General features: G+C 37.2%; 3 protein-coding genes across 5 annotated transcripts; 2 read left to right on the top strand and 1 right to left on the bottom strand.

The window, feature by feature from the left end:
* Positions 1 to 409: 409 nt before the first annotated feature.
* On the top strand, positions 410 to 2,542 carry LOC143550203 (uncharacterized). Of its 3 annotated transcripts, none has more exons than XM_077040901.1 (3): positions 410 to 527; positions 1,485 to 1,571; positions 1,759 to 2,542. In XM_077040901.1, the coding sequence occupies exon 3, from the start codon at positions 1,784 to 1,786 to the stop codon at positions 2,462 to 2,464; it is 681 nt and encodes a 226-aa protein (XP_076897016.1). In that variant the 5' UTR covers positions 410 to 527; positions 1,485 to 1,571; positions 1,759 to 1,783; the 3' UTR covers positions 2,465 to 2,542. The 3 variants fall into 3 exon arrangements, with proteins under 3 accessions (XP_076897016.1, XP_076897013.1, XP_076897015.1); XM_077040898.1 differs by having other exon boundaries at positions 1,725 to 2,534; XM_077040900.1 differs by lacking the exon at positions 410 to 527 and having other exon boundaries at positions 1,454 to 1,571.
* Positions 2,543 to 5,412: 2,870 nt separating this feature from the next.
* LOC143550196 (ATP synthase subunit beta, mitochondrial-like) lies at positions 5,413 to 9,645 on the top strand. Its single transcript, XM_077040890.1, has 9 exons — positions 5,413 to 5,964; positions 7,411 to 7,486; positions 7,573 to 7,661; positions 7,703 to 7,820; positions 7,905 to 8,008; positions 8,102 to 8,266; positions 8,358 to 8,582; positions 8,952 to 9,263; positions 9,359 to 9,645. The coding sequence occupies exons 1-9, from the start codon at positions 5,500 to 5,502 to the stop codon at positions 9,470 to 9,472; spliced, it is 1,668 nt and encodes a 555-aa protein (XP_076897005.1). The 5' UTR covers positions 5,413 to 5,499; the 3' UTR covers positions 9,473 to 9,645.
* Positions 9,646 to 9,844: 199 nt separating this feature from the next.
* Positions 9,845 to 13,465, bottom strand: LOC143550197 (protein DETOXIFICATION 16-like). The gene is made up of 7 exons (XM_077040891.1): positions 13,101 to 13,465; positions 11,196 to 11,740; positions 10,832 to 10,918; positions 10,687 to 10,743; positions 10,377 to 10,615; positions 10,104 to 10,222; positions 9,845 to 9,955 (listed from the first exon to the last, which is right to left on the bottom strand). Exons 1-7 carry the CDS (start codon positions 13,377 to 13,379, stop codon positions 9,860 to 9,862), a joined length of 1,422 nt encoding a protein of 473 aa, XP_076897006.1. The 5' UTR covers positions 13,380 to 13,465; the 3' UTR covers positions 9,845 to 9,859.
* Between the last annotated feature and the right edge of the window lie 1,282 nt (positions 13,466 to 14,747).

Raw genomic sequence — 14,747 nt, 5'->3', positions numbered from 1 at the left:
ACCCCCCGTGGTTATCAACTTAAGACAGTTAAAGATGATGCCAGAAAAACCAGTGGGATAAAAACATAGATAATGGAAAGAAAGTGCAACGTGTATTGTTTCCCCCAATTTATATATCCGTTAAAATGGTAAATATCGACATTTTATGAAAGGTGCCCACTGATTTATATATCTGTTAAAACTAATCTCAACAATCAAAATCCAAAATCAATGAACTTAAATTCTTCTTATCTTTCCTACTAAAATTAAACTTCGTATTTTAACCCGACCCGGATAATTGATAACAAGTCACATTGGGCCGGGCCGTACTAGAAAGTTGAAACACGGATTTAAAAGTCCACACGGCTTTCTTGTTAATAATTAATAAATAAATATAAATAATAATAATAATATTAAATAATAACAGGAAGCTTCCAGATACATAATAACGTGGGTGAAGCTTACGAAGACCAAATTGAATCTGCTTTTATAAACCCCAATTCATCTGATCCAAAGTTTCCAACTTTCTTCTTCAAAACTCTTTAAAGGTACGTCAATTTCAATCTTGTTATGTTTTCCCTCCTTTTGGATCATAATTTATGCATCTAGGGTTTGTTAATTGTCAATTTGTTCGCGTTGACCAATTGGGGGTTTTGTTAATTGGATGTTTAAATTGATGGGTTTATGATTTTAGGGCTTGATTTGATGTGGGTGTTGGTCAATTTTGGTTTTTACGGTTTGTTAATTGTTAATTTGTTCGCGTTGACCAATTGGGGGGTTTTGTTAATTGGATGTTTAAATTGATGGGTTTTTTATTTTAGGGCTTGATTTGATGTGGGTGTTGGTCAATTTGGGTTTTTAGGGTTTGTTAATTGTTAATTTGTTCGCGTTGACTAATTAGGGTTTTGTTAATTGGACAAAAAAAATTGATAATTGGACAAAAAAACATTGATGGGTTTTTTATTTTAGGGTTTGATTTGATGTGGGTGTTGGTCAATTTGGGTTTATAGGGTTTAATTTGGTGTGGGTTTTGTTAATTGGATGCTTAAATTGATGGGTTCTTGATTTTAGGGCTTGATTTGATGTGGGTGTTGGTCAATTTGGGTTTTTAGTATTGAATTTTGTAAAATATGATCTGGGTTTGTTTTGTTATTTGAATCTAAGGGTTGACTAATTAGGGTTTTGTTAATTGGATGTTTAAGTTAATGGGTTCTTGATTTTAGGGTTTGATTTGATGTGGGTGTTGGTCAATTTAGGTTTTTAGTGTTGAATTTTGTAAAAGATGATGTGGGTTTGTTTTGTTATTTGAATCTAAGGGTTGACTAATTTGGGTTTTGTTAATTGGATGTTTAAATTAACTAACTTTATCTATATTATCACTAATTGCTGTACCAGGTGTGTTTCACTATTTAGTTGTGTTTTAGCAATATTAAGTTTTATCAGTTTTTGTAGCATATTGAATTCTGTCATAATTGTAGACTGAAAGCGATATGAAATTTTTGCAGATTCTTTCGTAGATTTGACATTTACAAGTTTGGGATTTTACGTTCTCAAGTAATCTCAAACTTTGGTTTTACGGCTGTTCATATAAGGTAAGAGTCCCAAACCAATACTCGTTATTCTGTTATATAACTTTACATATTCTTGAAGTAGACTTGTCGCATGTTTAAATATTTTATCGATTTATATAAAGATTGGATTTTTAGGATGAAGTAACTAACATTGTGTCGTATTCTCTTTTTGAGATGCACTTCTGGTCATCATCATACCAAAATGCAGATTTTAAGTTGGTTTTTACATCTGAATGGACGGCAAGTCGTTTATCCAGTTGGTTGAGGAGAAAAAGAAGCGCGTGTTGGCAAAACAAGAAGCCCCTTTGAAATGGCAGCAGAAGCTCGAAGCTGCGATCGAAGCCAACGAAAAGAAACAGAAAAAGCATAAGCGAAGATCCGTGTCGTACGATAGCGACAGTGAAAGCGATAGCAGCCGGGAAGTCAAAAAGTCAAAGAGGAAGAGTCATAAGAAACATAGGAAAGAAAAGAGGTCGAAACGGAGAGCGAAGAGGAGGTCGTCGAGTTCGAGTGATGACGGTGAGAGTTCGGATGAAAATGAAGTTGAGAGGAGACGCTCGAGGCATGATAAGCGTCATGATCGGCGAGCGAGGTCTCGGGATTCGGATTGTTCGAGTGAGGAATCGGAGGATGAAAGGATGAGGAAAAGAAGGCATTCGAGGCATCATCATCATCGTCACCATCATCATAAACGTCATAGACGTTCGGACTCGAGTGATTCGGATGATTCTAACTTTGAAGACGGTGTTAAAAGGCATAAGCATCATCGTAGGTCTCGTAGCCATGACTCTGATAACAAAGAACATCGTCATCGTGATCATCATAATGATGTGCAACCGAATGGAAGTGGTCTTCCCGAAGGCGGGAATCTGAGGGTGGATAGTGATGAAGCTGAAGAGGGTCAGATTGTTTAGGTCTAATATTTCGATTGTTTGAAATGCACTTGTTCTATCACTTACTATCTTTCTTTTACCTATTTGAACTGATCTCCTTTGCTGGCAAATTGTTGTTCTTGTAACTTACTGACCATGAATTGATTATCAGTTTCTTACTTTCTGTATGTCTTGATGTATTGAGCTTGAATCTTTTATGTTGAAAAGTTTGTTAAAAAGGTGCTTTGTCAATGTTTATACATTGGTGAACCGGGTCCGGACAACCCATTTGTGGCCCGTTTTAGTTTGCGCTCTTTGGTCGGCGCGCTTGATGTCAGTTGACCTGTATTTGAACAATTTAGATTTGCAGCAGATGCCATGGGCCTTGAGTTTGTTATTAAGCCAGGCCATCACTTGAGCAATGAGTTCGTGTATTTGAACAAATATCAATTCTGACCATCAAGTTATAACATTACCAATAAATAATCTTTTGGTTTTAATTTTTATTAACGCCTTGCATATGTGATGTGATGTGATGCACGTTTTCAAGCATCGCTCGTCGGCTGTGGAATGAAAACACATCGGTGTTAAAACAAGTTCACAGTGTAACTTGATTACAACCTTTTACTAGTTCCAAGTAAATGAAATTAAACATGAGACCTTTGGTGAGTTTGCCACACCATTGAAAGTGTATTTGGATTGAAATGACGAGTTTTTTACAGATTAATATAAAATGTTTCAACCCGAAGCAACTGGTGCCGCCTTACATGAACTAGTTTTACCATCCAACCCATGGTTGTCACCGAACCTCAAAAGTTCTTCAATATCATCTCATTATGTACTCCATTGCCAACAAGAACAGAAGTAACTTCCTCAGCCATCTGTCTTTGACCGCAGAACCAGTTGACTCAGGTGCTTAAACTTGTTTAGCTCTAGCAAAAGCCGCATGCTCAACACATGTACACATTCATAAGAAAACAAACAACCTTAAAAGAACGAGCCGAACATGCACACAATTCGTACCAGTAATAGTGTACTACATAACCATCTTCACCATCCCAGACAATTCCCATGCCCTAAATTGGTTGTAAAAACACAATTTTACAATAATAATTTGAGGATATAAAGTCTGATTTGATTAAAGATCTAATGGGGCTGCATATCAAATGAAATTGTTTTTCGGTTTCTGTTGAATTAAGCTTGGAAATTGAGGTGTAAACAAGCCGAGCTTGGCTAATTTTGAGATCTTTTAATAAATTTCCAGCTTGGCTCGTTTCGAGTTTTATTGATCATATCTCAAGTTGCTCGCGAGCAACTCACCTCGTTTGCACCCTTACCTGGAAATGAGTAATCTTAACATTGCTAAACTTAATAACATGATCATAAAACACTATTAACATATCACCAACTTTAAGACATGTTTATGTGTATTCGTTAAGACTTTGGTATCACCTTTTGAAATCGAATACAATCACCCATTGAATTGGCCATTATATGTACGAATAACTTACCCTTATGCTTTTACGTTATATTATCAAACCATCTAAAAATAATGTGGTGGAAAGTGAAGCGATCAGAGCAATTTTATTAGTCACATGTTGGATGATTTAGAAGGCTCGAAATGATAAGATTTTTAATTTTAATAATAAATCATTCTCGGTAGGCAATTTGGTAGATATCAAGACAACTAACTTCGTCTTTTTGGTTTAAGTATAGGAGTAAACATGTGGGCTTGGAGTGGGAAAAATGATTCATGTTTAATTTCATTAATTTTCTGATTTAGTCGGTTGTAAAAGCCTCTTTGCTTTGCCATTGTCATTTCTTTGTATGCTTTATGTCTCTTACGGCTTACAAGTAGTTCTTATTTATTTATAATTATTTTTATAACATTGAGCCTTAAAAAGATCGAAATTAACAAATTTGTAACGAACATTTTGTAAACACAAAATAAATAAATTATGTAATCGACCACTTGAGGCGTAGTGGTAAGAAAACTTGGGTCACTTTTGATGAATATGTCAATGAATGATTTGAGTCGGGCGTTGCAGGATTGTTAGTTCGAATCCAAGCCACCGGGTTTTCATCCCACCGTTTGTTACACTAGAGAGTTATGCTTTTATGGCAACACAACAACTGCCAATTGGCAGTTTGCGCCTATGTTGTATGTTTTCTCGAGGAAACACCCAAGCCACTCTAAAGCCAGCATAGTTTGATCAGAGTGGACAACGAGTCTCTTCAAACTTGAAGAGTGCGATGATCTAAACACAAAAAAAAGTAAACTAATGATCACACATTCATTTTTTTTAAATGACGACTTTGTTGTATTTAGGACACCACACTCTCTAAATTTGGAGAGTCCAGATTATGCTGTTTTAACCTGACTTCAGAGTTTGACTTAGACGTTCCACCGGGGAACCATACCGCCAGCTGACACTTGACAATCATTAAATCATTACAAGAACAAAACGATCTAATATAATACACAATGAGATGAAAACCTAAATGAGCTCGAGATTTAAAATTACAACCTCACGTATTAACCGAAATAAAAATGATCCTCACATTCATACTTAGGGAATTAGACCATCCGCTATGGGGCTTGGTGGGGGCGATTTTTTGGGCCCGCAGTGGGGCGCGGTTGGAGGGTGGGCGCCAACAATCCGATCGATGTGTTGGCCGGCGCGGATGAAAGAGTTTGGTGGGCCCCCTCTCAGCAGCTCTCTCCATCTCTCTCTCTCACACACATACATACATATGCATATATATGTATAATAGGGGCGTCCTTAAGGGATTCAACCATAGCGGGGCATCTTTGGGGTGGGGCTTCGATGCCCTCGGTGCTTACGTAACGCTAACGTAGACGATAGAGGGGCGTCGAAGCCCCACCATAGTGGATGGTCTTATGACCCAAATAAATAAAAGTTGGAAAGAACATTAATGAAAATGATCTTTTCACTCACACAAAACGCCACAATATAAACCACACCAACACCCCACGCACACTCCATCTGACCGAGTCAACTCGGTTTTCAAACCCTAGCATCCTCTCATTTCATTTCTCTCTCATTTCCTCCGTCATGGCTTCACGGCGGCTCGCCGCCACCCTCCTCCGCTCCTCCCTCCGATCACCATCCCGATCTCCACTCCCACGCGCCGCACGCGCCCTATCCCAATCAAACCCTAACCCTAACCCCTTCTTTACCCGTACAGTCAACCACTCCACCTCCGCCGCCGCTCCGGCCAAGCCACCGCCGACCACCGGCGGAGTAGGATCTGCCGCAGCCGGAAAGATAACCGATGAGTTTACTGGAGCTGGTGCGATCGGACAGGTGTGCCAGGTGATCGGTGCGGTGGTGGATGTGAGGTTTAGTGAAGGGCTGCCGCCGATACTGACGGCGTTAGAGGTGTTGGATAACTCGATAAGGCTGGTGCTTGAAGTGGCTCAGCATTTGGGTGAGAATATGGTTAGGACCATTGCTATGGATGGAACTGAAGGATTGGTTAGAGGTCAACGCGTTCTCAACACCGGGTCTCCGATTACGGTTAGTGGTCAACGCGTGTTGGTTGATTGTATTAGATCTAGGTGTTATGGATATTAATTTGATTTTGATTTGTGGAAAGTCAACTGCGTTGAAATGCAGCTAAGTTTTATAAGTTTGTGTTTACGCCTGCTTTATTGCTTTTTACGAAATGATGCGGGAATCGGCGATAGGGGGTGGGGTTAGTGATTAATCCGGATAAATTAGAAATAATTGAGATTAATATGGACCGGCTTGAAATGAACGGGTTTGGAACCGATTATCTAGAAACCAGTTTGGACCTGATCACCTGATTGAAACCGTAGGTTTGGAACTGGTTTGTAATTCTACTGGTTTCGAACCGGTTAACCGAACCGAAACTGGTAAAGATGGTACAAAACCAGTTTAAAAGCGATTGTAAACTGATCCAAAAACTGGTTTCCACTCGTATCAAAACCGATCGTAAACCGGTTTTGACTTTTTTTGACCAAGCCAAACAGGTCTCAACTCAAATCGAAACTGATTGTAAACCGGTTTTGACATTTTTTGACCAAACCAAACTGGTTTCAACCCAAATTGAAACAGATTGTAAACCGGCTATGACTTTTTTTGACCAAATCAAACTGGTTTCAACCCAAATTGAAACTGATTGTAAACCTGTTTTGCCTTTTGTTGACCAAACCAAGCTGGTTTTAACCCAAATTGAAACTGATTGTAAACCTGTTTTGCCTCTTGCTGACCAAACCAAGCTGGTTTTAACCCAAATTGAAACAGATAGTAAACCGGTTTTGACTTTTTTTGACCAAACCAAACTGGTTTTAACTCGAATTGAAACAGATAGTAAACCGGTTTTGACTTTTTTTGACCAAACCAAACTGGTTTTAACTCGAATTGAAACTGATTGTAAACCGGTTTTGACTTTTGTTGACCAAGTCGAACTGGTTTCAAACCGAAGTGGTTTAGGGGTTGAAACGGTTTGTGCACCTTTGGTGGGATTATTTGGGATCAATTGGTGATTAATCGGGATTTTTACAACCATGTTTTTACATAATGATTTTGTTTGTACTTTGATTTTTTTTGTAGTACACAGCTTATTTTTCTGATTTTGATTCAAGTGTTTATGATATTGTTGTTGCGTATTTGACTTTGATTTTGCTGAATAGTAGTTGTTTAAGGATGGGATCCATATTCATATATCTTTATTTTCACAAGTTTTTCATAAGAAATTACAATTAAGAAGGTTTGTGTCGTGTCTGACTGTCTGTTTATTCATTTATCTTGTTTTTTCACAATTTTTTCTAAAGAGTTACAATTAACAAGATTTGTGTCGTGCCATCTTCTTTTTTCACAAGTTTGTCAAAAGAAATTTCAATTAACAAGGTTTGTGTAGTGTCTTTTTTAACATACAGTAAACAAGGTTAAACTGTACCATGCAAAGTTTTATCGGCCTAATTTCGACTTTTTTTATAGGTGCCTGTTGGTAGAGCAACTCTTGGTCGTATCATCAATGTTATTGGAGAGCCTATTGATCACAGAGGCGAAATTAGTAAGTTTTATTATTTTATTTTTTCCTGTGCATAAGATGTTTTTTTTTGTGATTTATATCTTAACATTTTCGTTTCTTTTCAACAGAAACCGACCACTACTTGCCAATTCACAGAGAAGCTCCTGCTTTCGTTGAGCAAGCAACAGAGCAACAGATCCTTGTCACTGGAATCAAGGTAGAGCCATCATTTGATCGGCCTATAAATCCAGAATCAAGGTTGTTGATCTTCTAGCTCCATACCAAAGGGGAGGAAAGATTGGTTTGTTTGGCGGTGCTGGTGTAGGAAAAACCGTGCTTATTATGGAACTTATCAACAACGTTGCTAAAGCCCATGGTTTGTAGATGCAAAATTAAAGTTTTAACCTTTTTATTTGATTAACATGCATACAAATTAATTTACCTTTTTATTTTTTGATAGGTGGTTTCTCTGTTTTTGCTGGTGTTGGTGAACGTACCCGAGAGGGTAATGATTTATACAGGAAAATGATGGAAAGTGGCGTCATTAAGCTAGGTGATAAGCAGGTTTGTATATCGTAGTTTAATTTTTTTATGAGATTTGCTTTCACATTTTTGATTTTGTACTGTAAACTGATGCTTTTACCTTTATGTTTGTAGAGTGAAAGCAAGTGTGCGCTTGTGTATGGTCAAATGAACGAGCCCCCAGGTGCTCGTGCTCGTGCTCGTGTCGGATTGACTGGTTTGACTGTGGCCGAACACTTCAGAGATGCTGAAGGACAGGATGTGCTTCTTTTCATTGACAACATTTTCCGGTTCACCCAGGTAATAAAATATTTTTTCTTTTGTGAAAGTTAACAAATTTGTCTGTTAATGAGTTTGGGATTAAGGTAGAACTATGTTTTTTAATTTGCAGGCTAACTCTGAGGTGTCTGCTTTACTTGGTCGTATTCCATCCGCTGTCGGTTACCAACCAACTTTGGCTACCGATCTTGGAGGGCTTCAAGAACGTATCACCACAACTAAGAAAGGTTCAATTACATCCGTTCAAGCTATTTATGTGCCTGCTGATGATTTGACCGATCCTGCTCCCGCCACAACCTTTGCTCACTTGGATGCCACAACTGTGCTTTCCCGACAGGTAATCCATTTTTTTCATCGGGTTGAATCTAAATCTGAAAATTCAATTTTTTTAGTTTTTGAAAACTGTTTGATATTTAGAAGATGTTTGGTTTCGGTTTTGACATTTGGGCACACATGTTTTCGGGCCAAATAATTAGTTTTTAGCTTTTTTAATAACCGTTTGATTTATATTTTTTTAGTTTTGACAATGGATTTGGTTAAAAGATTTTTTTTTGTTTTTGTTTTTTTTTGCGCTTTGAAATTTTTATAATTATTTAATTAATATTCAAAAATGAAAGTTATTAGCCGTGTATTTTGGCTGGTTCATGGGTTTCTATTGGCTACCTTTAATTTTGTGTTTAGCTCATACTGATTTTACACATGACAGATCTCTGAACTTGGTATCTACCCTGCTGTGGACCCACTCGATTCCACATCCCGTATGCTCTCACCACACATTTTGGGGGAAGACCACTACAACACCGCTCGTGGTGTACAAAAGGTTCTCCAAAATTACAAAAATCTCCAAGATATTATCGCCATTCTCGGAATGGACGAGCTCAGTGAAGACGACAAGTTGACCGTCGCACGTGCCCGTAAAATTCAAAGGTTCTTGAGTCAACCTTTCCATGTTGCTGAAGTCTTCACTGGTGCCCCCGGTAAATACGTGGAACTCAAAGAAAGCATTGGCAGCTTCCAGGTCAGCATTTATATATATTATATATATGTATATATAAATTTTTATATATTAAAATGTTATTGAATAGTTGCTAATCGGGTGAGTTGACCATGCAGGGAGTGTTGGATGGGAAGTATGATGATTTACCTGAGCAGTCGTTTTATATGGTTGGAGGAATCGACGAGGTTATTGCAAAGGCTGAGAAGATTGCTAAGGAAAATGCTGCTTAGATGTTTGTTTGTTTATTCACTGATAGTTGCGAAAAAGAATGAAATAATTTTTACTGATGTGGCGCTGAATGTGCCTGGAGTTTAATTTTAAAAAAACTTGTGATTTTTTGTGGATCCATGTTTTTCGAGTTTTATTGCAATGAAATGGAGACTGAGGTTAATCCTCTGCAAAATCTGGTTTTCGGCTTTTTAATGTCAATACATAAGATACTGTTTTCTTGTTTTTCTAGAGCAATAAGTACACGAGGTCAAACCGAAAGTCAACTCCGTGAAGTTATTCTGTGGTAATGCTTGTTTGAACTCTGTTAATCGCCTGAAACAATAAAAATCATAACCATTAGCGCGTAAGGTTGCTTAGGTTTATTATCAGGATGAACTTAAACGGAGTTAATGTACCTTGTCGGTCCAATTAGTCGACAAGTTAATAGCAATGAGTGCTACAACCTGTACAGAAAGTGCACAGATGATACCCATCCATAGCCCCTGAAACACCTCATAAATAACAACTAAATACACGATCGTCTACCTTGGTTTAGATGATTCAAAATCACATAATCACCGTCAAAAGGACATGTGATTCGTCCTTTGAGTTCACACTCGACGAAGTTAAATATAAGGAAGCAGATCTTACCATGCCTCCGACGTGGAGGATAAAAGCGAAGAGCACTGCACAAGGAATTCCCACAATGTAGTAAGCTCCAAGATTTATAATTGCACAAACATTTTGCCACCCACATCCTCTTGCAGCACCTATGTTTCATTTGACTAAAAAATTTCAGATTTACCATATAAAGAGTGCTTGATGTAATGGTTTGAGCATTCAATAATATATCGTTTTTCTCTCTCTGAGAATAATTCATTATTATTTCTTATTCCGTTTTATGTCAACTGGTATATCAAGTACCTGAAAGAACGCACTGGAACCCATCCAAGAAATCCGACAATGCAAGCAATGGCATCATTTTTGCAACATATTTGATAACTTCTTCGTCATTGCTATATAACCTTCCCCAAACATTGCGTACAAGAAGAGTAACGCTTCCAACTATCACACCTTCCAAAATCGCAATTACAACCACTACACAAAGAGCCAAACGGGCAGCTTCCGGTCTTGCAGCCCCTAATTCATTTGAAACTCGTGTACTATAACGGATAAATACATGTTATATGTAGAACATATGCGCGTTAACTAAATGGTCATTAGTTGTACTAACCTTATTGCTCCACCAAGCCCCACAGAGATCATGTACACCATCCAACATGTGTTAAGGCTGTTAAAATGTAAACAACAAACCAAACATAAAACTAAAGGTTTTTTTTTTAACTACAAATCTTAACGACAAATATAACAAAATCAACCTGATCGATAAAACGGATGTTTCCAACTTTGGATTTGGAAGAAGACCGGATAACAAAACAACCATATCGAATGACCAAAATTCAAGGCTGCAACACAACATTGTCAAAGTACTTTAGATATACAACGTCGTTATGTTTTATCTCAAACAGGTCAACGGTCTAAGTCAACAAATTTAGCTAAAAGGGGAACGAGCCAAACAGGTTGAAATCACTCGAAGTTCATTATTACTACATGCAACCTATTAAATCGTTTTATTCATATTGTCCGGTTATACAAGAGTTTAAATTCCCATTTTTTTTTATAAATTTTTTTATCTTTTTATTTTTATTTTTATATTTTTTATTTTTGAGGAAGTAAGCATACCAAATCATAAATGCTGACGGAACCGCAAGTTTAAGGAAACCAATAACATCATTCAAAGCTTCTTTTGAAAAACCGGTCCACGTGTGTTTACAAGCCGGAGACAGTTTCACATAAGCTCCCAACAAAACAACGTTTATCCAATTCGATATAGTATTCGCCAATGCAGCCCCCTTGATTTCTAACCCGAGTTTAAACACTAACACCCAACATAAAAGTATGTGGAACAAAGCTGTCACACCAGAACTAATCATCATAGGAACCACAATGTTTTGTGTTTGAAGAAATCTATTTAGACATTGAAGTAAACCGTAGGCGAACACACTTGGAATCATCCAACGCATAAACATTCCCGCCCCGGTTGATATTTCGTGATCTTGACCAAGAGCTATGAAGATTGTGGTTGTGTAGAACCACATGATTGCTAGAGGAATGCTTAGCGCGGTTAGAGTGATCATTCCTCTTTGCATTTGAATCCCGAGCATGTGGTATTGTTTAGCTCCAAACGCTTGTCCGCATAATGTTTCTAATGCACTTCCCAGTCCCAACTATAAAAGAAAAAAAAAATTGATACAAAGTTGATCCAAGAGTTGGCAGACTGACTATCGGGCTAGAAAGAAGCCCAACTTAAAAAAGACATAACTTGCGTTATGTTTAGAGCTATGAGGACCATAAAGTAATAGACGGAAATGTCTCAACAGGTCGGAGTATGTGACAAACCGCCTAAGTGACAGATCTAAATTCATCGTCTAGATCCTTGATTTTAAATTCAATCAGCTTTAGAAAGTTGACATGACAAATTTAAATTTAAAATATAAAAAGGGCTAGATGGTAAGATTTATTAACTTTTTCTCAATAGTATTCACTTTCTTATTTATGTAATTTTTTAAAAAGTTATTTTGGGTACCCTTTTCATGCGTCACAAGGGGAAAAAACATGCTATTGCAACACAAAGGACGGTTGTCAATAGAAATGACGACCTCTCCGGCCAAATCTAGTTTTGTTAGCTGTACGAGGTTGGGATAGGTCACAGGTCGTCATTCCCATTGACGCCCTCTATGTTTCCATGTCAAATCAAAGATTTGATTTTGTAAATAGAAAAAGAAAAATGAAGACCACTCTAAGACTATGCGTAATGGACGATAGTTGGTGGTTTTTTGGGCGACAAGGAGCTACAATACCGCCCCCTGTTAATATTAGAGCGATAAGTGGAGGGGGCGATATAGATTTGTCGCCCTAATTTGTTATGAAAAAATAATAAGTAATTAAAAAGGGGGCGGCAAATGACTACAACACCACTACACCCCTTAAATGAAAATCGTCCCACTGCTAAGTGCTAACGCGACTCCAAGTGTCAACCCTTTTTGTAGCCCTCCACTACAAAACCTAACTTGTGTCACATGGTATTTTTTTTCTCTCTTAATGTAGACCCAAATGTATCGAAAGCAAAAGAAATGAAGGCGTGTTGATTCTCAACACACGTCTTCTCGTGCTTAGTAATTTTCCTTGATTTCGCCTTTAACATGGCCTATCTAACAACAAACTCGGTGTCCTGTCCACAATTGGTATGCTTTCAAGTTAACTACCTAAACTAGAAAAGTGAAAAATATGACTGGGGTTCTGAAAAAAGTGGAGGGAGAGGTGGCTATTCCCATTTTGGACCACCTTTTTTTTAAATATTCTTTTTACAATAACAAGATTTTTTCCTCCTTGTGGGCACCCCAAAATATAAACAAATTCTATTTCTGTTTGTCCACTAATGTAACATTATTAGTTACAAAGTTCAAACATATCATTGTCTGCTTCAAAATCCACTAATGTAACTAACACACTATATGTGGTAGAAAGTCAAAGTGAACTAAAGGACAAAACATGCAATTTAATATGTAACAGAAAACAATAACTGACCAAGACACTGAAACCAGTCATTGAAGCAAAGGCAGTGGCCATTGAAGCACTAGATAGAGGAAGTTGACCAAGATGACCAACAAACATGATTGATATAACTTCCAAACTGTATTGCAACAAGCTTACTGCTACCAATGGTCCTGCTAATCCTATTTGTTTTTTCACTTCATTAACCACTTGTGTTCTTAAATCACCATCTTCTTGATGCAAGTTTTCATCATTAAACTGGCTTTGAATTAGTGGATCTTGAGTAGAGTTTGCTTCTTGGTCTTCTCTCATTTTTTGTTGGTCTGATGTAATGTGTTTTCTTCTTTCATTGTTCTTGTATATTTAACTGGTTATGATTTATAATAGGAAAAAGATGTGTCATATGCTACATTAATTAAAGCACTTAAAAATTGGACATGTGGGTCTTATTTTCTTTTGTTTTGTTCTGTTTTCTAATTTATTTTTTGAAAATGTTTAAATAACAAAGATTTTTTTATCATATACAAATTGTAAAATGGGATCTTGGTCATTGACTTCATTTAAAGCAAATATAATGTGACATAATTATAATTACATAACCTAGATCACTCATAACACATAAATTTTTTTTTTGACCATTTTCAAGTTTTTAAATTGTTTTAAAACGTTGATAATTTTTTTTCGGAATTAAAAAAAAACTACACTATATAATTGAGCATTGTAAATTATGATGGAGTTCAGTATCAGTTTTATAGCTCGTGGCTCGAATCAGATGGTTTGGATGAAGTTTTTATATATTCATGGCACTCGGAGATAAGTGATAGGGGTATGAATAAGTTCAGAGAAAAAATTACACATTTAGAAAATGCATTGTAGATTCGGGTTAAACAAATTATAAATCAAGTAATGATATGAACACCGAGCTCCAGTTAGAGTTTGAGATTTGTGAGGGTTGGACAATTTCGATATTAAAAATCCAAACTCTAGTTAGACTCTAGCTAGATAAAATTGAAGTCTAACGAAACATCATAAATGGCCTTAAAATACAAGAATATGTGGCCGAAGTTGGCGATGAAAACTCTAGGTTCTTTCATTCTCAACTTTAAAATAAAAGGAGACGACACAATTATTGGGATAAAAGTTTAGGAGGTGTGTGTGGATGAGCTTGACCGCGTAAAAAAGAGTTTATATGATTCCTTTTCAATTTTGGACATACGATATCGCGTAAATATGGAAATCGTCTCTTCTCTCCATTGAAGCTCATTTATTATTGATAAAAAATCGATACCTAGTGCTCTAGGTATTTTTTATATGTTGCTCTTTCGTGTTCTGGTGGGAGTATTCAAAGAATGGGAGCAATTTCGGCCCTCCTTTTTTTGGGTGGAAGGAAGAAAGAAAAATGCGCTGGGCGCCATGGAATTTGTTGTTGGTGTCAAAAAAGTAAAGGTGGTTTCGGTGTGGAGTCGTTGGAAGGGTTTAGCAATACCTTATTATCTAGGGATGAGCTTTTTTTCCGAAATACCCGTACCCGTACATGTTCAGTACCCGTACCTGTACCTGCACGTGTCTATTGGGTACGGGTATGGGTACGTAAATTTACTGATTATAGGTACGGGTACTTTCGGGTACATGTACGGGTATTACGGGTGCTGGTACCCGTTTAGAATACGTATGGGCTTT

This window comes from Bidens hawaiensis, unplaced genomic scaffold (genome assembly GCF_021521415.1).
Source record: "Bidens hawaiensis isolate Kalapana, Puna unplaced genomic scaffold, B.hawaiensis_p1.1 tig00015937_1, whole genome shotgun sequence".
Lineage (NCBI taxonomy): Eukaryota > Viridiplantae > Streptophyta > Magnoliopsida > Asterales > Asteraceae > Bidens > Bidens hawaiensis.
Note: the sequence above shows the minus strand (reverse complement) of the source record. Positions and strands in the feature narration are given on the sequence as shown.